Source organism: Lactuca virosa, chromosome 3, assembly GCF_052849685.1.
Source record: "Lactuca virosa cultivar CGN04683 chromosome 3, Lactuca_virosa_CGN04683_v6, whole genome shotgun sequence".
Classification (NCBI taxonomy): Eukaryota; Viridiplantae; Streptophyta; class Magnoliopsida; order Asterales; family Asteraceae; genus Lactuca; species Lactuca virosa.
The window spans coordinates 55551090-55573234 of record NC_136428.1 but is presented as its reverse complement, the minus strand read 5'-3'; the positions used below and the strand labels follow the sequence as shown (position 1 = coordinate 55573234).

Below are 22145 nucleotides of genomic sequence, written 5' to 3'. Positions count from 1 at the left end.
AATGAATGCTTATTTTTGTTGACTAATTTCTTGGTTAAGTAATGGGCCCTCAAATTAGTAAGCAACAAATGGTTTCTATATTTGTTTTCATTTCATTTAAACCATGAAAATGTTTCCTCCATAATGATAATGTAAGCATTTGATTATCTTTTGGACTTGGTAACTCTTAGAACTTAAAGCTAATTGATTTTCACAAGATTATATGCTTCATTGATTTTGTGATTTTAATTAAGGGAATGTGTTAAGAGCTCCTCTAACCATTTAAATAATAATGAAGAGTTGAGGTAATTTGTGCTTATGAATTGCTATAGCCAAGTTAAATTAATTCACAAGTGTTGTTCCATCTAGTCTAATGATAAGTCAACTATGTCATCCATGTAGTGTATCCCAAAATCAACCAACTTTACTTCATTGAACTTAATCAAATCATTTACTTATTTACTTGTCATATTTACATTCTAGCTTAGTTTTAATTCTCTCAAGAAATCAAAAAGATTAAACCCCCCCCCCCATTTTACTTTTACTCTTGTTTTATAAGTACTTGAACAAGTGATTTACATAGAGATTTAAATTGAACCAATCTTCGTGGATATGATCCCTTTACCACTATACACTATTTTAGTGTGTATTATTTAGGGTATTTATTTTGTTGGCCTCGACAACCACCACGTATGCTTGGAAGTGTCTTCAAGAAGTATGGTGTTACTCATAAAGTTTCCACAACATACCATCCACAAACAAATGGACAAGTCGAAGTGAGCAATCGAAAAATCAAAGGTATTTTGGAGAAAACTGTCAATACAACAAGGAAAGGTTGGAGTGCCCGTCTTGATGATGCTTTGTGGGCATACCACACTCCATTTGGGATGTCTGCATACCACATTGTTTTTGGAAATCCATGTCGATTACCCGTTGAGTTGGAGCATAGAGCCTTTTGGGCGGTCAAGCAATTCAATATGGATTTAAATGAATCTGGAAAGAAGAGAAAGCTTGACATACAAGAACTTGAGGAGATCTGCAATGAAGCATATGAGAATGAAGTTCTTTACAAAGAAAAGACAAAAGCATACCATGACAAGATGATTTCTCGCAAGGTATTTGAAAAGGTCAAAAGGTATTACTTTACCACTCCCGTTTCAAATTAATTCCTGGTAAATTAAGTTCCCGTTGGGTGGGACCATTTGTTGTCACTAATATTTTTGAGCATGGTGCAATAGAAATCACAAGTGAAAAAACCGGGAAGATTTTTAAGGTCAATGGACATCGTTTAAAGCCTTATTATGAATGATTTGAAGTTAAAAATGAGGAATTGGAGGAGGTAGCATATCCAAAGTACCAAGATTGACAAATCATTGGGGTCCATGTCGAGCCACCGACTTTAAACAAGCGCAGCTACCTGAGAGGCAACTCGGGGGTATTTTGGTCATTTTTGTAAAATTTTCGTTTGGACGTTTTCTTTCAAGTTTTTGTGTTCCAAGGTTCTTAGAATAATTAGGGGAGTCTAAAAATAATTTTTATGAAGAGTGGAAGTGAGCGGGTGCGAAAATAAGAAAATTTTCGGTGCGTTTCTCAGAACATTACACGAGTCGTGTAATGCATGCCTTTGCAAGAACTTAATGTCATTTAGTGATTTGATTCAAGAGTTTATTTAATTGAATCAACCAAATGAAGTTTTATTTGAAGAACATATTTTGAATGATACACTTTTGTTAACTTGGATATTAGAGCTTATTAATATCTAAATTACCAACCTAGATTGAACATGAATTATAGTCACATTACATTTTACAACATAACACATGTATAAGAATCAAAATCAGAAATGTCTTTCACTTTTTGAATTTTAGTATTAATTTTTTTATGAAGTTTAATTTGAAGTCATACATAACCCCCCCCCCCCCACTTTTAACATTGACTGTATGGTGTGTAAGAACATGGCTAAATAAGAAGTCTCGTATTTCTATGGACCGACCCTGCTTACTCTATACTATATTTAGTGTACGTAGTAGTAGTGACTTGTGTTTTTATTGTTATTATTTTATCCCTTTATTTGTTGGGTTGACCACCAAACAAGGCTTGGAAGAAATAAGCTTTAAATTTGCAAGAAATGGAAGAATGTTCGAGCATGCGGAGATTAATGATCGGGTGATTACATGAGCTATGGATCATTTGGAGAAGCCATATTGGGCTTAAAATAAAAAGAACTTGAAGAAAAATGGGCTAGAAGCTGATCGAACTCAAACTGGGCCAATGGGCTAGGTTGTGGAGGCTCAATACTCAAAGAAGCCACATTCAGATACCACCCGCGCAGGGCTGCACGACCGCACACGGTACTGCATGGGAAATTTCAGAATTTCAATTGGAAGTCTATATGGGGAAGGTTGGTGTGCCACTTTTCAACACTTTTGCATATTCGAATTCGGAGCACTTTCTCTGGAGTTTTTGGAGATTTTGAAGGCTAAGAACACTTGAAGAATATCATCTTTTCATCTTTAAATCTTGCTACATGTTTGGTACATTTTACTTTAGCTTTAGTTTCTTGAGTTTAGCCATGCTAGGCTAAACTAAACTTGGTTGACTTTGGTGAAATCCTTTGAATGTTTGTTGAATGTTGAAGACTCTATGAACTTGTTCTTGAATCTTTATGAGAATGTTTTGTGTTTTAACATCTTATTACTACTTGTATGTTATTCATGAGTTTAAATGTGCTTGTGGTGATTAGTTGGTTAATTTCTTGATTAAGCGAAGGATCCTCAAATTAGCAAGCAACAAATGATTTTTATGTTGGTTTTACTTCACACAATTATAAAAACATTTTCTCCAACATGGTAGTGAAAGCATTTGACTCCTCTTAGATTTGGTGACTTTTTGGTTCTTAATGCAAGTTGACTTTCACTAATTACATGCTTAATGGAAATTGTGACTTTGACTAAGGAAATTGTTATGAGCTTCTCTAACCATTTTAACAACTAAGAAAAGTCTAGGTAATCTCAAGCTTCTTGGATCACTATAGCCAAATTAAAGATTTAAAACAAGTATTGCACAATTGGATTCTAATGATATATTCACCAAATGTTCAAGCGAGGAACCCTTAAGTCAACCATTTCTCTCTTATTGGTTTTACATCAAATTCTTATTTTTGTTGAATTGTCTATTTAAATCTTAGTTTAACTCTAGTTTTATTTTAAGTATTTCAAAAGAACAAAACCCCCATTTTTATTTTTATTTTCATTTTACAAGTATTTTTGCAAAGAGATTTCCGTTGAGTGACAAATTGAACCAATCTCCGCGGATTCGACCCCTTTACCACTATACACTATTTTAGTGTAAAATATTTAGGGTTATTAATTTTGTTGGCCTCGACAACCACCACCTTGACCATAAACGAGGTGTTGACCTCGTACACCCTGCATACCAGAACGTACGCCCAACGTACATTCAATAATCATTTCCTTCTATTAAGAGCTTAATCCCTTAAGCTCTTTCATCCAAATTCTAGATCTAGTCCTCAAATGATTTCCTTAACCATAAAGTTTCCAACTTTATGGTCTTGCATGGCTATTAAGTGCTCAAGACCAAAAACCTTAACTCATTAACTCATTAAGACATCCAAGCTCATGCATGGAAGGAAACTAAGGTCCAAGATTACATTTTTATGGTTCCTAATACTCCATAATGGATAAAGTTTCCAAATTTATCCAATAGAATGGTCCAAACAACCAACATCTAGTCTTTAAGTCTCAAAGGGACCACAAGTGCATCTTTTTCAACTTAATCAATTAAGTCCAAGTCTCAAACCTTTAGATCTAAATAAATATTATTTTTAGATGGATAAAGTTTCCAACTTTATCCATAACAAGGTCACAAACTTTCAAGATCTAAACTTTATGCACTAAAGTGACCAAAGGCTCATAACACCCAAAACTAGCTAGATCTAACAAATGCATCATCAAGATTCAAGTTTTATACCTCTAAAGATCAAGGTGAACAAAGTCTAGATCTACAAGCTCCAATGCAACCAACATTTCTCCAAAGAGCTCCTTCTTCTCCAAGATGCACCAAGAACACTCCAAAGCACTCAAACACACCTTCTTTTGCTCAAAAAGCTCAAACTAGGGTTAAGGTTTTCAAGTGAGGGTGTTGGAGAGGTGGAGGTTGAGAATGGAATGAGTTTGGTGAAGTTAAGGAGCTTAAATAGGGCTCAAACCACGAAAAAAGGGTTTGGGCACTGATAACGTATGCCCAACGTACCAGGGATGCCCTAGTACGCCCAACGTACTAGACTAAGTCTAAAACCTTCCTAACTTCTAACGGTCATAACTTCTTCTTTCCAACTCCGTTTTCGACGATCTTTATATCCACAGAAAGGTATTGAGGATCTCTACAAACCTATCTAATTACTTTTGACTTAAAATACATTGAACTAAAATTATTTATTCATAAAAGAAGTCCGAAACACTACTTTTCCCATTTTACCCTTTGACTCCAAAACATAAACCGAACTCTTGGATCACATAATCTACATTACCCACATCTAAATGGGTCTAAACCTCTCTTTCCCAAAGCCCAAAGCTTTATGATACTTGATCTTCGGGTCACGACCCCAGATTTATGAAACGACTCAAAACAGGTTGTTACAATGAAAGGTTGGTAAAAAGATGGAACATGTGACAACATATAAAACATTGTTCTACAGTCTTGTTCTGTGACAACCCGAAATTTCTATTTGTACAAACCCTACAGTCAAGTACTACAATTAATAGTCAAGTTCATTTCTGCTAATTTTTAGCCGGTTTAAAGTCCGTTTGGGTGTTTTTATTATAAATTCGTCAAATGAACAAATAAAAGGAAGTATCTTCTAGGAGTGATGCGTAACAAATAAACATTTCACACCATAAGAAGGTGTTTACGGCCAAACTTTGGGAGTTTGGGTCGTAAACTCCTCTTGGCCGTGAACTCATGCTTAAGGCATGAGTTTACTCCTCATTTCCTCACTTCTCACTTCCAAGCTCAAGAACACCCACATTTCTCTCTCAAGTATCATAACATATTTCTTCCAATCTTCCAAAAATGTAAGTGTTTCTTCTCTTGATTTGTTTTTATAACACTTCATCTAGTAGTTATACATGATTTCATCAATGAAATCTTGTCTTTTTCATAGATCTTCAAGTGTTCTTCAAAACACCAAGAACACCAAGAACACACACTAGTGTTCTTGGACCTTAAACACTCTTACAAGCTTCCTATAAGTAAGTACACTCCTCCTAACTAGTTATTTGCTTAGAATGCTTGTTAAACCATTGAAAAACATCAAGAATACCCAAGAACACATGGGTTTACGGCCAATGCAATCTCCTTGGACCGTAAACACCATAAGGTGGTGCATATGTGCCACCATTACATTCTAGGGCTTGGATATTGGACTAGAACATTGCATGCATGAGCTAAGGACCTTAAACCACGAAATGGTAGGAGTTACCATGGGTTTACGGCCGTAAACCCACTAGGACCATAAACCCTAATAAGGGGGCCATTATGAGCCCTAGTCCCTTCTAAAGCCTTGGAACCAAGTCTAGATCACTTATTTGAGGAGTATAGCACCTTAAACAAACAAAAGAATCAAGCACACATGAGTTTACGGCCGTAAACTCATGGGGTTATGACCATGGGCCGTAAACTCTAAAAGTTGGTGCAAATTGTGCCACTATTACTTCCTAAGGCTTGGACTTGATCATAGGATGCTTAACCTTGACTTGTAAGACCCTAAAACACACAATGGTACTAATTACCATGAGTTTACGGCCGTAAACTCATGGGGGAAATGACCATAAACCGTAAACTCATGTGGTGTTACCATATGGGCAGTAAACTCCAATGTGAGGTCATACTCTCTTTAGATGCAACCCCTTAATACTCCTAGCACTTGAATCAAAGTGTTATCCATGTTTTAGGGTGTCCTTACTTTATTAATTAGTTGTTAAATGACTAATTAGATACATATATGTGTCATTACATGTTAAATAGGATCCGTGTGTGTGTTCAAGTCTTCACTTGACACTTAGCATCCTGTCCGGCACTTCCATCCAAACCACTCACTACAGGTGAGTTCATACCCCTTAATCAACCTTTGAAATGATTTTAAATGCTTTTATGGGGGGGGGGGAATACAAGTTGAAATATTCTAGTTATTGATTTAATCACATGTGATTAATGACTAGAACAAACAGAAAGATTTACTACTACTTTCAAGTTACTATCAAAATTATGGTTTTCAAGCGTTTCAAAACCTTTTATTAAACTTTTAGATACTAAAACTGTTTCCAGACTCTTTCAAACTTGCATTGTTTTCAAACTCATATCTACACTAATATATTTATATAAGTAAGACTTGAAGGACTTAGGACTGATAGCTCACCTTATTTCCTGTTCCTTGTTTGGTTGTGGACTTAGGGTATCCTGTTATTTGTCCGAATGTCGTTGAACTCTTAGTTATATATCATATGTATATGTGTTAGATATAAAAGCTTTCACTTCAGTTCAATGCCTTTGTGTAATGAAGGCATACAAACAACATTACTATTTAACTATAATAGGTATAGTTAAGGGATTTACTACTCACTATTACTACTACAACGATACATACAAGAGTCAGTACATTTACGAGTCACTACATAAGTACTACATCGAGAAAACAATACATACTATACACTATACAAGAGAACATACTATATACTAGTAAAGAGAAAACATCACTACACTATGACATACTATACAAACTTTTGAATACTATAAACCGAATGTGACATACTACTTCTCGATACGACACTTCATTGTGGTATCACTTTGTAACCAGAGTCTCCTGGAGGGAGAGCGGGCATTATGTGTATAGATCTATACGGGACAGACACTCCCACATCCCGACTGCTAGCTACAGTCCCAGCCGATAAGGCCAAGGGGTGACAGAATGTTACCTCACTACATACGACCTGGAGGGTCATCAGTTATTCAGCCGTCGATCAGCATGGTTACATACGAGTTCACATTCAACCCTTTAATTAACCAATTAAGAATTAAAGGCAAAATAGACTCTCCAAGGCGTATTGTTCATTTAATACCACCTGGAGTCTACATTTTCATTACCTTAGACTCCCCGAGGGGTACTGTACATTTAGTACTACCTGGAGTCTGTATTTTATCACTTTATGACCAGCAGTATCACTGCTGAGGAAAAACATTATTTTCCCCTAATACATTTATTTTGTAATCACCTTTCATGAGTGAAATCTAAAACTATATTTTCATACTGATAGTTTCACTGGGGAAAACCCTTACTGTTGCAAAAAGAACAAACATACAAACAGTCGGGTCTTGGTAGAAGACTACATTTTACTGGAAAATATAGGATTTTCTAGGGAGTACACTATTTACAAACATTTGGAATCAATTACTACATTTACACTACGTTGTTACAAACATTTTTATACAAGCAATAACACTAAAAACTTATGAACTCACCAGCTTTATGCTGATAAACCCTTTCAAAATAACTTGTATTCTCAGGTCATCAGTAGACAGGTACCGATGAAGCTTTTGAGAAGAATGAGCACATACAAGACTCATCTTTTATTTTGATAATTCATTTTGGTGTCTTACATACTATACATAACACACTTGTATTAAAACTATTATGTTAATGCAATGGATGTTGTTGCTTGTCTTTACTATTATGCATTGTTATGATACTGTACATGACGTCCTCCACCCCAGAACGTTTCCGCCGTTCCGGTTTTGGGGTGTGACATGTTCTTTAACGTCTGAACACAAAGCTTGATGATTTTGGGTTGGCAAAGGTATCCGCAACTCATTTTTTATCCTTTAAATGATTATTTTTTATGTTTATTAAATGTAACATTATTTATTTACACAACCAATCGAATTGAATGACATAAAATCTTGCAAAAGAACTTCATATTAGATGACAATTGAGGTTTCTCTATCCTTTTAATATCTATATCTATAAAAATATAATTCTAAATGCAAATAAATACAACAATGTGCTTCCATTTATTTACGTATTATAGCATCCTACTTTCATTTCTTTTTATTACATTGCACTTTCAACTATTTTCTTCCTTGAGATGCTGCAAAAGAAAGGAATGAAAGTAAAATGCTATACAAAGCAACTTTCATTATTATAATTGGGTGTTTTTGGTTGAAAATATGTAATGGAATTGGAATTTTAGATATCCTCTCATGTCGTATTTGGTCGCAAATGGACGAAATTTAATATCAATGGAATCATTCAAATTCATTTTTGATGGATTCTACTATTACTAAGGGTGGATGGAAAGAATGTGGTTTCGATCATACTTTTTTTATTAGAAAATCAAAGTACCCAAATGATATAGATTTTGGGATAAAAAAATATTTATAAGTGAATTTTTAAAAATTATTCAAATTTTGTTATCATCCAAATCTTAGTTCCCTCATATTTTAATTACTTTTTCAGGCTCTTTTCCTCCTAAAACATTTTTTGAACAAAAAGCCTCGTGGGGCGTATCTGTTTTGCATAATTGCATGTTAAGATGCCATTTGCTGGAGTGTGTTTGGTTTCCAGATTATAGAAACTTTAAATTCCATGTGTTTTACTTTATTATTTTTGGAGGATGATTGAAGGAGTTCACTTCTAATATTTTATTTTTATTAAAAGATTGAAAATACCCTTACTATACGTATATTGATTTAAATAGAAATAAAAATTTAATTATATGTATTTTGATATATTAAAATTTAAGATCTGTTAGATTTTTATTAATTACTTCCTTTTTATTTCTTGCCTACCAAATGTGTTATAGATTATGATTCATTAACGTTCCACTTTAAAAGTTGTGTATGTTATACATACACTATAAGCCTCAAGTTTCCTTTGCTACATGAAGTAGTTTAAGTGTGTGCAGTGTTGATCTCTTTAACATCACATTTATCACAATCGTGTAATTATGTGCTGATGTTGATTTCATTTTTAAGGAAAAATACTTTATTTTTCAACCAAGAATAACATGCTACTTTTATTGTTTTAGAGAAAAAATGGCATGTTGCATGCAACTTTCATTTTTAAGGTAAAAAAGAGCATGATACTTTCATTTTTAAGCCAATAATAGCATGTTACTTTCATTTTAAGCCAACAATAGCATGTTACTTTCTTTTTTAAGCCAACAATAGCATGGTACTTTCATTTCTAACACGCTACCTTCATATTTAAGCAAAAATGACATTCTATTTTTCTTTTTAAACCAAAAATAACACGCTGCTTTCATTTTTAGGGACAAAATTGCATGTTACTCTCATTTTTAGGGCAAAAATGGCATCCTACTTTTATTTTTAAGGAAAAATAGCATGGCGCTTTCATTATTAAGTTAACAATAGCATGCTACTTTCATTTTTATGGAAAAATAATATAATGCTCTCTTTTTTAAGTGAAAATAGCACGTTACTTTCTTTTTTAATGAAAAGTAGCATTCTACTTTTATTTTTAAATGAACAATAAGAGTTCCTTTTATTTTTAGGATAAAAATATCATGCTACTTTCATTTTTAAGGTAAAAAGAGTGCATTGTACTTTCATTTTCAAGCCAATAATGTATGATACATTCATTTCTAAGCCACAAATAGCAAGCTACTTTCACTTTTCAGGTAAAAGTAACATTCGATTGTTATTTTAAATCAACAATAACATGCTTCTTTCTAATATTTAGCATCCTACTTTTATTTTGTCTTGTTACATGCAACATTGTACTCTAAAAAGGTTATGCAATCATAGAAATTTCATGAACTATGAGTTATAAAGGATGATAAATCTTGGTTGTGCTTCAATGTTCCTAGAGGACTTTAAATTTTACTAGAAAAAGTTTGAGGTTTTTATTAACTACTTTTGAAAGCGGGAATTTGTGCAGTGGATGTGATTTATTGTGCATGAACTATTGTGCAGTGTAGATAACATTTGAGTTGTAACCAATTTGGAAAACAAATAGTTGGACTGATTTGGAAAGTATGTACATGTAGCTTTGTTGGATTACCTTATGTTTTAGCAATTTTAGAAAAACATTAAGGGTACTACCATGCATGATTGTGGTTGTTATCTAGAGTATATCAAATTTTAATGATCGATAATTTGATCTCTCATTAAAATGTTAATTTACAATCTAAATAAGTAAATATTATTCCTTTTTTTTATTTTTTATTTTTTATTTATATTTATAGATTTAAATTTTTTTGTTTATTTTTTTAACAAATCAATTATTATACTATGTATTATTTTAGCTATTTTAAGTTGTTAAACCGTGGATTTTAAAGGTTATAACCTAATATATATAACAAATATAACAAGTTTATTAAAAATTATAACAAAATAGATAAATATTAATAACAATTATAGGTTTTCTAAAAAAGTTAGAAATTTCCGAGTTTTTCCGATTTTTACCGATTCTGATTTTGATTGATTTTAGGGATTTTTATCGATTTTGACCGATTTCGAGTTTTTTTGGCTGATTCCTAGTTAGGCGCCTCGGCCCCTACCCAATTTCGATTAATCGCCCGCGTATTCCGATTTTTGCAATACTAGACCAAATGGTTAGAGTACAAGTTGTAGAGCCAAATGTACACCCAAAATACTAATATTAAATACAACCATTAATAAACCATAAATACCTTCAGTTTTGGAATTGTGGTTTTTTTTATTATGGAGAAGTTTAGGGGTGAATTTTTTTTTTTTTTTTATTTCCAAGAAATTGGTATTGGGAATGGAAGTTGTCTTTTGCATACCATGGTAAAATGTTGGACCTAATACCAAATGTAAAGCGAAAGACCAAATCAATTAGTGAAGTTTGAATAGGGTCGGTACCATTATATGTTGGGTTCGGAAATTGTGTCATATTGTTGAAGGCTTCCACAATGTAATGAACAATTTTGAGTTTAATGAATTGTCACATCTTCTATCTATTATTCATACAACTCTACCAGTTTTTTCATGAAAAAAATAATTAGTATCCACAAGAGAAATGTTTTTTCACAAAAAGAAAAAGAAAAAAAATCATTTCATGTAATCGTCATGACCTGTCCAAAATTGGAATGCTTTTTTCATATGTGTTATATTAAACCTATTTATATTATTATTTCTTTTTAGTTTATTGGAAAAGCTCTATGAAAAAAATTGTTAATTAACAAGTTTCTTTGAAATTTTTTTGAATGAAAAATCTCATATTATAAAAGTATGTTTGACATACTATTGTTAATTAACAAGTTTCTTTGAAATTTTTTTGAATGAAAAATCTCATATTATAAAAGTATGTTTGACATACTAGTTGAAAAGTTAATTGTTAACTGAAAAGCTAACTGTTAAATAAAAAGCTAGCAAATGTTGAAAAACTAGCTGATAAAAAATAGTGTTTAGTAAAACTAATTGAAAATATAAAATGACATAAAAAGATATTTATAAGAATGTATTTTTATAATTAATTAAGAGATATATTTGGAAAAAATTTAAAAACCTCCTAAAAAGCTAATCTAAATAGTTTTATAAAAATCTAGCTTATAAGCTATTTTTTAGTTTGACAAACATGATAATCTTAAAAAACTTAGAAAAATAAACTAATTTATAAGCTAGTTGACAAGTCAAACACAATCTAAGAAAAGCTTTTCATAGTTTTTTTCAAAATAAAATATTGCATTTGGATGCTCTAAGACATATTTAGAAAAAAAAATCAATTAAAAAAATCTTATTAAAAGATCCAAGACCATTATTTCATTGAATACCAATCATGTCACCTCATTAAAATATACTATATAATGCATATATATACTCTTATCCAAATATAAGCCAACCCTAATATGCCCTAAATAACCATAAAATACATGAAATGAGAATGAATCGGTGCATAAATTTATAACAGATGTACCGTGAAATTTAACCTGAAACTGGCGTGAGAAATTCATGTTCCATTTAACGGGGATGGAGATGCTCCAAAACGTTAATTCTAAAACGTTAATGAATGATGGTACGAAAAGTAGGAGACAAGTAAATAAAATATCATAGGTGCAGAGAGTAGGACAGAGGACGGCGGCGCGTTGTCGTGGATGGGTGGTTGGATAATTCTGTCAGGCATAATGGCATCATCAATGAGATCATTACTACGCCTTTCCACCACCCCCTTTAACCACCACCACCACGCACTTACTCCCCCAATTTCACCCAAAGAAGATGAAGTTCATGAAGCTAGGTTCAAAGCCCGATACATTTCAAGCCGATCATGAATCCAACTCCATCAGGTATCAATAATACCTCATTCTCCTTCTTCTATGTCTCTTCTTAGATTAGATTGAGGACAATGCGTTAATTTGTTTACGGTTTCAGGTGTGTTTCATCTGAACTGGAGACGGATTTCACCGTCACAGTTGATGAAGTAAAATTTTATCTTCACAAGGTAATAATTATGACACCATTGACTTCAGCGTTGAATTTTTTCTTGTATTTTAATAGACATGTTGAATGAGCCCTACTGTCAAGCTTTTCAGTTTCTGTTTCTGTTGTAGTTTCCGCTTTTGTCGAAGAGCAATCGATTGCAAAAGCTGGCATTGAGCGCAAGCGAAGAGGATTCCGACGTCGTTCATCTTGTCGATTTTCCTGGTGGACCTAAAGCTTTCGAGATCTGTGCAAAGTTCTGCTATGGAACGACGGTTTCTCTCAGTCCTTACAACGTCGTCGCCGCCCGTTGCGCGGCGGAGTACCTCGAGATGACGGAGGATATAGATAAAGGAAACTTAATATTCAAAATCGAGGTGTTTCTCAAATCGAGCGTTCTCCGTAGCTGGAAAGACTCCATCATTGTGCTGCAAACCACCACGGCTCTTCAACAATGGTCGGAAGATATAGAGATCACGACGAGGTGTATCGAGTCCATTGCATCAAAAACAGCTATTGATCCTTCGTATGTTAACTGGTCTTATACTTACAATCGTAAACTCGCTGCAACGAACAGAGTCGCCGAGGTTGGTTCTGTACCGAAGGATTGGTGGGCTGAAGATCTGTGTGAACTGGACATCGATGTCTATAAACGCGTGATGCTGGCTGTTATATCAAAGGGAAAAGTGGAAGGCGACGTTATCGGAGAGGCGCTGAAGACGTATTGCCTGATGTGGTTGCCGGACTGTAATGACCCTTTCGAATCTGATGACGCTCATGTTGAAAAGTACAAATCACTGGTTGAATCAATGATTTTCTTACTAACTCTGGATAAAGGAGTCGATTGTTCATGCAGTTTCTTACTGAAACTACTTAAGGTCTCGATTCTCGTCGGAGTTGATCCATTGATACGTGACGATTTGATCAGAAATGTTAGTTTGATGCTCGATGAAGCATCTGTTCATGATCTGTTGATTCCGGCCGAGCATCCTCAAACCACGGTCTACAACGTTGAGCTTGTGCAGTTCCTTGTTGATCGGTTTTTGAAGACGAAGAGTGTTGACGAAGAAGAGGAAACGAACGATTTGGTTTTGGTAAACCCTCGACGCTGCACCACCGTCGGCCGTCTGATCGATGGGTACCTTGCAGAAGTCGGTCGTGATAAAAACCTGACGCTCTCTGCTTTCATGACGTTATCACGATCAATCCCTGACTCCGCAAGACCAGTTCACGACGGACTGTACGGCGCCATTGACAGTTACTTGAAGGAGCACCCAAGTTTGATCAAAGAAGAAAAGAAAAAGGTTTGTGAGTTGATTGACGTCAAAAAGTTAACGTCAAAGGCATCCTCCCACGCAGCACAAAACGACCGGCTTCCGCTGCGGATGGTGGTGCAAATCCTGTTCCACGAGCAGGCTCGAGTGACTTCCGCCGTCAAACTTGCAGCTCTTACCAAACAGGAACCGGTTGAACAGAACTGGGAAATTAAAGTGCCTCTACGCTCGAAATCTCTGAGAACACCTTCACGGATGAAGATGAACGACGACGGTGATTTAGAGAAGCAGGTGATGAGCCGCGGCGGTATCCGGCAGCTGGTGCCGTCCCGTTCACGGCGGATCCTGGATAGATTTTGGGTGGTGGGGATGGGGCAGAGGAGGAGTCACGGGGAGAGCAAGAGCACCGTGACATCTGGAAGTTCACAAACCAAGTCCTCTGGTTCATCGTCAAGAAAACAGAGGTTTTCCATTTCTTGAAATGCGAATTAGCTTTCTGAATCAGTGTAATTGTAATTGGGTTTCCGCAAAGTGCAAACAAATCGGTATCGGCGTGTTTGATATTAAATAAGATAATGTAGTAAATTTGGACGTGTTTTGGTAAAGGTGGTCAACTTAGTTTTTTGAACATGGAACATTCTTTTCAGTTTCTATCCTTTATGTTTAGATTTTAAAATTTCTTAGTTCGAATTTTATATTTTATTTTGAATTCATATCAAATTTTAGTTTTAATTTATAAATTTAATAGGACTTTATTAGATAGATAATGAAAATAAATTGATAAAATAAGAAAACTATAAAAATCTAATATTATTTTAATAAATGAAACTTGAATAATTCATAATTTTATTTTGTTATTTTTTTTACTTTTTAATAGAAGATGATTAAGATTATTATAACATAATATAATCTTAGATAAAAAGGTTATTATCTTATGATAAAACAAATAAATATACATCCTATAAATTTAAAAAATAATTAATTAGTTCAATAATTTTTGTTATATGATTTGTATAGAATTTTGTTTTCAAATTGTAATAAATTATCAATAATTCAATATTGAAGTTAGTAGTTCGAAATATATGAATATTTTTAGTTAAAGATGGACCACATTTGAGATAAAAGGAACCCTAATATTATATTTATTTATAAGAGATAAATTATGTAAAAAGTAATAATTAATAATTTCAAATTTTAAATCTTGATTTGGCTTTAAAATTCAAAATATGAATATTAGTATTTATATTTTTTTTAATATTAAATGTGAATGGATTTTTAAGGATACCATATGGAATCATTAGAATCATACTTTAAAAATGTGGTATTCGATACTTAAAGATTTTTAAAGATTTTTATTTATTAGGTACTATAGATTTTTTATAAATTTTTAAAACATGTTTTTAAAAATTTTACAACTTTTTTATAGAATTTTTTAAAACACTATTTACGATTTTTTTCTTTTATATATATATATATATATATATATATATATATATATATATATATATATATATAGTGACAATCCCAATGTCACACCTAAATAAGACCGATTTGTTTACGCTTACTTAAAAATCAGAGTATTCTTTTTGAAAAATAATATTGCGGAATTTGTTCGCAGAAAACACGATAATGATATTATCAAAGAATTTCCGAATAAATGTATTTTATTTATATTAAAATATTGGGATGTCATCGTCAATACAGAAACATAAGCATAACGAAATCTTACAAACCTTACAGTAATTAAACCAGCTGCTAATACTCCTTGAATCTCTCAGCAGAATGTATCTTTAATATTGCTACCTGTGATATAATAAACTGAGTGAGTCAGGTTGGGAAACCTGGTGAGTACATAGGGTTTTCAACCCACAATAATATAAATTTTATGTTTAATCATCAAACAATTAACCCAATTTATCATCCCATTATTTTCTTTATTCTTATGGATCTTCCCTAATAATCATCTATTCTTCATTTATTCATTCCTAAGGATTGTCCTAAGGAATAGGTACGAAGTCCATCGCTGCCATGGTTTATCTAACAAACACTAAGTCCATAGATGCTGATGTTATCTATTAGGCACAACTGCCAATGTTATTTATTAGGCACTAAGTCCATAGTTGTCGATGTTATCTATTAGGCGTAACTGCCAATGTTATCTATTAGACACTAAGTCTATAGCTGTCGATGTTATCTATTAGTCACAGCTGCCAATGTTATCTATTATACACTAAGTCCATAGCTACCGATATTATCTATTAGGCACAACTGGCAATGTTATCTATTGGGCACTAAGTCCATAGCTGTCAATGTTCATTTATAAGACACTATGTCCATAGTTGCCAGGGTTTTTAGAGCACATATGGTGAACACGTAGTTCAAAAACACCTACAGGTTGCGAGTCTGCTAGCGTTCCACAGGACTGTCTAGTGTAACATCCATACATTTCATGAAAATTTTAAACTTTTTCAAGCATTAAAAAAAACCATTAAATATTACAAAATATTTTCAAAATAGTTTCATATCAGAGTATCCCGGAAATCAAAATCATAAAACGTGAGGAGGTGCACGATCAAGCCTTCGCCTTCCATAGATCATCCCGGAGCTTAGTGAGTTCCCCCAAAATACCCGCACAACAAATAACACACATATAATAACATCATACTATAGGCCCAATCAACCATCGGGTTGGAATGCCCCAGGCCCTCAACCATCGGGTTGGAATGCCAACATTCTATGAGTCCAATCATCCCCGGGATAGTATACCCTCGGCCCACAACCATCGGGTTGGAATGCCCACATACTATGAGTCCAATCATCCTCAGGATGGAATACTCTCGGCCCACAACCATCGGGTTGGAATGCCCCGGTCTGTTGGCTCTCGCACAAAGCAGAAAAACCTCAACCACCAATCAATCATGTGCACATATATAAGATAATCACATCAAAGTCTACAGACAGTCAAACCGATCTACAGATCACTAATCATAACAACATCCTATCTACCAGGATACAGATCTAACCGATCATAACCACATATAACATCCTATCTACCAGGATACTGATATAACATATCTCACTAATAATAAAGCAAGATAACAATCTAAAGGGCCGGCCTTGGTGCCTTCGACCCTTGAGTATAGTGAGGAAAACTCACCTTACAAGTAGTGTTGAACCGATAAATCGAATCCCAACTCACAGCTCCAAATTCAACTGCCTGTAACCACCATATGTCTGATTCCATCATAATCCCAAATTACCAAAATACCCTCAGAAGTCAAACTTGGTTAACCCTTGGTCAAAGTCAAAGTCAACGATCAAGGTCAACAGTCAATGTTGACCAAAATCGTCAAGTTCATCTACTGAATCGTCGAGTTCCTTCAGAACTCAGAAACTGAAAACTCGAGTCAACTCGCCGAGTTACCGTAGTAATTCGTCGAGTTCTTCAGTGTCCAGAAGACCGGGAAAACCCTAATCAACTCGCCGAGTCATCTCACACACTCGTCGAGTTCACTCAGAATCCAGAAGGCGGGTAAACCCTATCCAACTCGTCGATTTCTTCCTGTCTTATCGTGTTCAGCCCTTTCCAGTCGACTCTTAGGCCCCAAACTACAGATCTAGCCTCTTAGGACTGAGATACCACGTAAAGTTGCTAACTTTACGTGCATGCAAGGCTTCAAACGGATTAAAACACTAAAACTAAGCTTAATAAGAGGTTTACGGCATGGAGAAGGGCCAAAGCTTGATAAAGTCGAGAACTTTATGTCCATGAGGGCCTAGAGGAGTCCAGATCTGAACTCCTCACTTCAAAACGTGCTCAATACTAGAAATGCCTCAAGAATAAGCTAGAAATGACCCTAAACTATTGAATGGAGAGATCTAACAAGAAAATGATCAAGGTAATGACTTTTTACCTTCAAATGAATGCGAAAACGAATTAGATACTGGATCTACAAGCTCCTTCTCGTTCCAAGCTTCTCAATCTTCAAGTCTTTTCAAGAAATGCACCAAACACACACTCTTTAGCCTCACACACTCAAAATAGAAGGTTAGCTCGATTAGGGCTTGTTTCTGGACGTGAAGGTGGTAAGGGAGGCTGGAGGGAGGACTTAAGGTCCTTTAAATAGGGTGCAGACCCTAAAAATTAGGGTTTCCAAGCACAACCTCAACTCGTCGAGTTGGGTCCTCCAACTCGTCAAGTAGGTCTTAAAGTTCACGCGGCCTGATCAGTTTCTACACGACGAGTTGGGGCAGCCAACTCGTCGAGTAGGTCTAAAAAAATATGAATATAAAGCATTAAATTTTATACCTGGGAGTCAGGATGTTACATCTAGAATCGTCCGTGGTTGTCATCTATACTCTGATAGATGATCGGATCAGCTTTAAAGTCAAGGCTTCTCATCATCTTTCACCTCTCATCATCTATATCATCTTTATTATCTCATCATCCATATCATCTTTTATCTACCCATCTTTACCCAATATATTTATAGGTATAAAAATACATATACAGTTTAAGTCAAGTAAAACATGTATACATCGTTCATTTAGCATAGATATTAGGAACACAGATAATAAGCACATATAGCATGTATTAATATTAAATACTTCATATCTATGTGTAAGATGAAAGTAACTATGCACTCACTTGTTAAAGTGACGACTCGAAATTCGGGCAGCGCTTCGCTTTTAGCAACTGTCTTTTCCTTGGACGTAACCTAGTGTCATTATCACTAAGTCTTAGTCTAATATTTATTGCAACTAATTATTAATCTAGATTCATCATTAAATCAAAGTCTACTTCAAGATCTATCAAGTAAGGAACAACCAGGTAGGTTCATATCGAATGTAGGGTCCGTTTAGTATACAAAGTATATTGTTTGGAAATCACACTTTAAACACCTCACTAAATCTAGCCTAGACATCATCCACGTAAGTAGATCAATCAGTATAACGACTTGGAATCACTGATAAATCTTGTTTATAGGTTCATAATAATGATAATGAACTCAAACATAAGTTCTACTTAAAGTACAGTAAGCATAACTCAACTTACAGGTGGTTTAGCGAGAAACCGGACTCTGCTCGAGCAGAACTTTTAAGCCGAAATCTCTACTTCTCGGGGCTTTCCGGTGTACCGGAGCTTGACTTCTAACACCTAGGAAGTGCTATAGAAAAGCTTAGAGGCTTGGGGGTGGGGAAGAAAATTGGATGAAGCGGTGTGAAGATTTGAGTGAAATTCGCCATCTATTTATGGGCTGGGAATGCTAAGTACGCTGGGCATACGAAAGCTACATTGGGCATACTCATGCTACGTGTCACGATCTTGTGGAAAGCCATGGGGAAGAAGGTGTGGTCTAGATCATGCCACGTGTCACTCCGAGGCTAATCCGAAAATTAATTATCTTCTAAATCCGTAACTTTCGCATACGAGCTCCGTTTTTGACATTCTTTATATCCACGCGTAGCTATCGACGTGATCTACAACTTTCATTTAGACTCCGTCGGATAATTTTGAATTTATTTTTAAAGTTATATTTTAACAGGCTTAGACAGTTAAAGTCCGTTAAAAATTCATAACTTTGTCATCCGACGTCCGTTTTCGAGTGTCTTTATATCGTTGAGCTCCTATTAATGAGATCTTCAATTCTCGTTTAGGTTGTGTCGGTGAATAATCGATCGATCTAAAATTCAATTTTTGAGCTGTGTACTGTTACATTAAATCTTAGAAAAATCATAACTTCCTCTAACGAAGTCAGATTTGGACCTTCTCTATATGCATGTTCTCGGTTTAACATCTATTACGACTTTCGTTTAGATCTCTAAGGCTAAAAAGTATTTCGTAAAAAATTACTTTTTACGATACGTGGAGCCGTGACGGTTTAATCGCGAAACTTCGATGGGTCATAACTTTTTGGTTATAAGTCGGATTTCAGGGTTCTTTATATGTACGGAATCCTTTTGACATATACTATAACTTTGGTTAACATTATTAATCCTAAATAATCTTTTATCAAAAAATCATTTTTAACGCTTATTATCTCTAAATTGACTAGCCTGAATCTGCGGGTGTTATAATTATCTCCCCTTTAGGATGATTACGTCCCAAAATCATCAACAAAACAAGGCTTGTATAATGAGTCGATATATATCACACCCCCGAACCAGACGGCGGAAACGTCCGAGAGCTCGTGTGACTTAAATTGAAATATCATCACAATGATTATACATGAAACATAACATAAACATCACCATGCATCAATATATTACAACTGACATTGTTCAAATCAAGTACATTGTTTTACATTACATATTTCAAAACATAAATTGTTTGATGATTAACATTTCACAAAAGAAATTCCTGAAACACACTTGAAGGTTCTTCAGTCTAACGATTTCCTGAGAATACAAGTTATTTTGAAAACGGTCAACATATATAATGTTGGTGAGTTCATAAGCATGCTTGATATAAAAGGTTTGTATTATTTGTGAAACCCATAAAATCCGATATTTTCTGTAATAAAAACTGTTTACAACATGATGTGGTGATCCAATATGTGTATATGTATGTGATTTCAAAACATATAGAAGTGAATGACTTTCATAAGTGTTCCTTGTATTAAAGTTGATGTATGTAGAAATGAGTGACGTCGTTTCCCGGAAAACCCGATGTTTTCCGATTTAGATAGTATGGTAGTTTTGTATTATCGTGTGAATCACTTTGTATCGTCACAATGTATGAATATGATTTCCCATGAATACTTAGATGGTAATGGATCTCTATGTGAGTCGTTATAACCATGCATAATAGTGACTAATTCACCTGTCTTGGCATATTTCCAAACGCCGGTTTTGATCAAGATTTTGTCACCCTAGACTGGCCTAGTCTAACTGTAGCGAACAGCTCAGGTGTGGGGGAGTCACCCCCGTATAGATCTATACACAAACTTTCGCTCTCCCTCCAGGAGACTCTGATTATAACTACAAGCTACGACCGACACTTATTGGTGCCACCCGATATTTCTCACTAAATCCCATTGAAATTGAATAACATTGTTTTACAACCCGATTGATGTTTACGTGAATATGAAGTTGGCCTAACAGACACGAAAGAGGACAACGGTGGCCCACTAATCATGTATGTTATTATAGGTTGTCGAGTATGCTACGGACACGTTATAGCCCATTAAGCATATGATGAATGTTTAGGGCCATATTAGCAATGCAAAGGGGCCACTAAGGCCCAATAACATGTTAAAGCTGATAAAGGCCCATTGGGCATGTAATTGGGTCACCAAGACCCAATAAACATGTTTGAATATATTGGGCCCAATAATCATGAAATTGGGCCACAAAGGCCCAATAGCACGAATAGAAGATTTTGGGCCCAATCATTGTATCATTTATCTGTTTATCGATTTTAAGTTCGTAGTGTAGGTTTTGTTGTATACCAAATGTTTATTCGCGATGTTAAAAATACTTTGACGTTTGATTTATAACGAAGCTTTGGTTATATATATATATATATATATATATATATATATATATATATATATATATATATATATATATATATATATATATATATATAAACATTTTAAAAACCATGCGTTATAAATTTCATATTCTTGACCCAATAATTTAAATATTAGCCTATTTGACCCAAAAATATTGATTTTGACCATTTCAGCACCTTTATTAATAAAAATGACACTTTTAGTCCCTTTTGATGAAAATTGACATTTTTGGTCCTTAAACCATTTTTCTTGACATTTTCGGCGCAAACATAATTTAAATAATAATTTCAGCCCAAAACTATTGTATTTGCCATTTCCAGCCCTTATTTGTAAAAAGTTTACACTTTTGGCCCAAATTCCGTAAGTTTTACATTTTTGGCCCAATTTCCAAAAACTTTGCATTTTTAGTCCAATTTAACAACAAATGTCGTTTTTAGCCTTTATTTCTATCCATATATTCTTGACCCAATAATTTAAATATTAGCCTATTTGACCCAAAAATATTGATTTTGACCATTTCAGCCCCTTTATTAATAAAAATGACACTTTTAGTCCCTTTTGATGAAAATTGACATTTTTGGTCCTTAAACCATTTTTCTTGACATTTTCGGCGCAAACATAATTTAAATAATAATTTCAGCCCAAAACTATTGTATTTGCCATTTCCAGCCCTTATTTGTAAAAAGTTTACACTTTTGGCCCAAATTCCGTAAGTTTTACATTTTTGGCCCAAATTCCTTAAACTTCAACCTTATTGGTGGTTCTGCCTTTGATCATTTCTTCAACAGACTTAGCAGCCCAGATGCCCCTCCCCCCTCAAGAGTAGATGTATAGCGTACTGGCACGATGTAGTCCCATGGTAGTCCTTTTGTGTACTTATCGATTTTTGTTAGCTTGT

The 22145-nt window shown here is 34.4% G+C and overlaps 2 protein-coding genes across 2 annotated transcripts; both read left to right on the top strand.

Moving 5' to 3' along the window:
* Positions 1 to 671: 671 nt before the first annotated feature.
* Positions 672 to 1145, top strand: LOC145163532 (uncharacterized). The gene has a single exon (XM_079082368.1). It carries the CDS (start codon positions 672 to 674, stop codon positions 1143 to 1145), a length of 474 nt encoding a protein of 157 aa, XP_078938494.1.
* A 10936-nt stretch (positions 1146 to 12081) lies between these two features.
* ENP (Phototropic-responsive NPH3 family protein) lies at positions 12082 to 14335 on the top strand. Its single transcript, XM_079084570.1, has 3 exons — positions 12082 to 12323; positions 12409 to 12478; positions 12588 to 14335. The coding sequence occupies exons 1-3, from the start codon at positions 12256 to 12258 to the stop codon at positions 14208 to 14210; spliced, it is 1761 nt and encodes a 586-aa protein (XP_078940696.1). The 5' UTR covers positions 12082 to 12255; the 3' UTR covers positions 14211 to 14335.
* The last annotated feature ends 7810 nt before the right edge of the window (positions 14336 to 22145 follow it).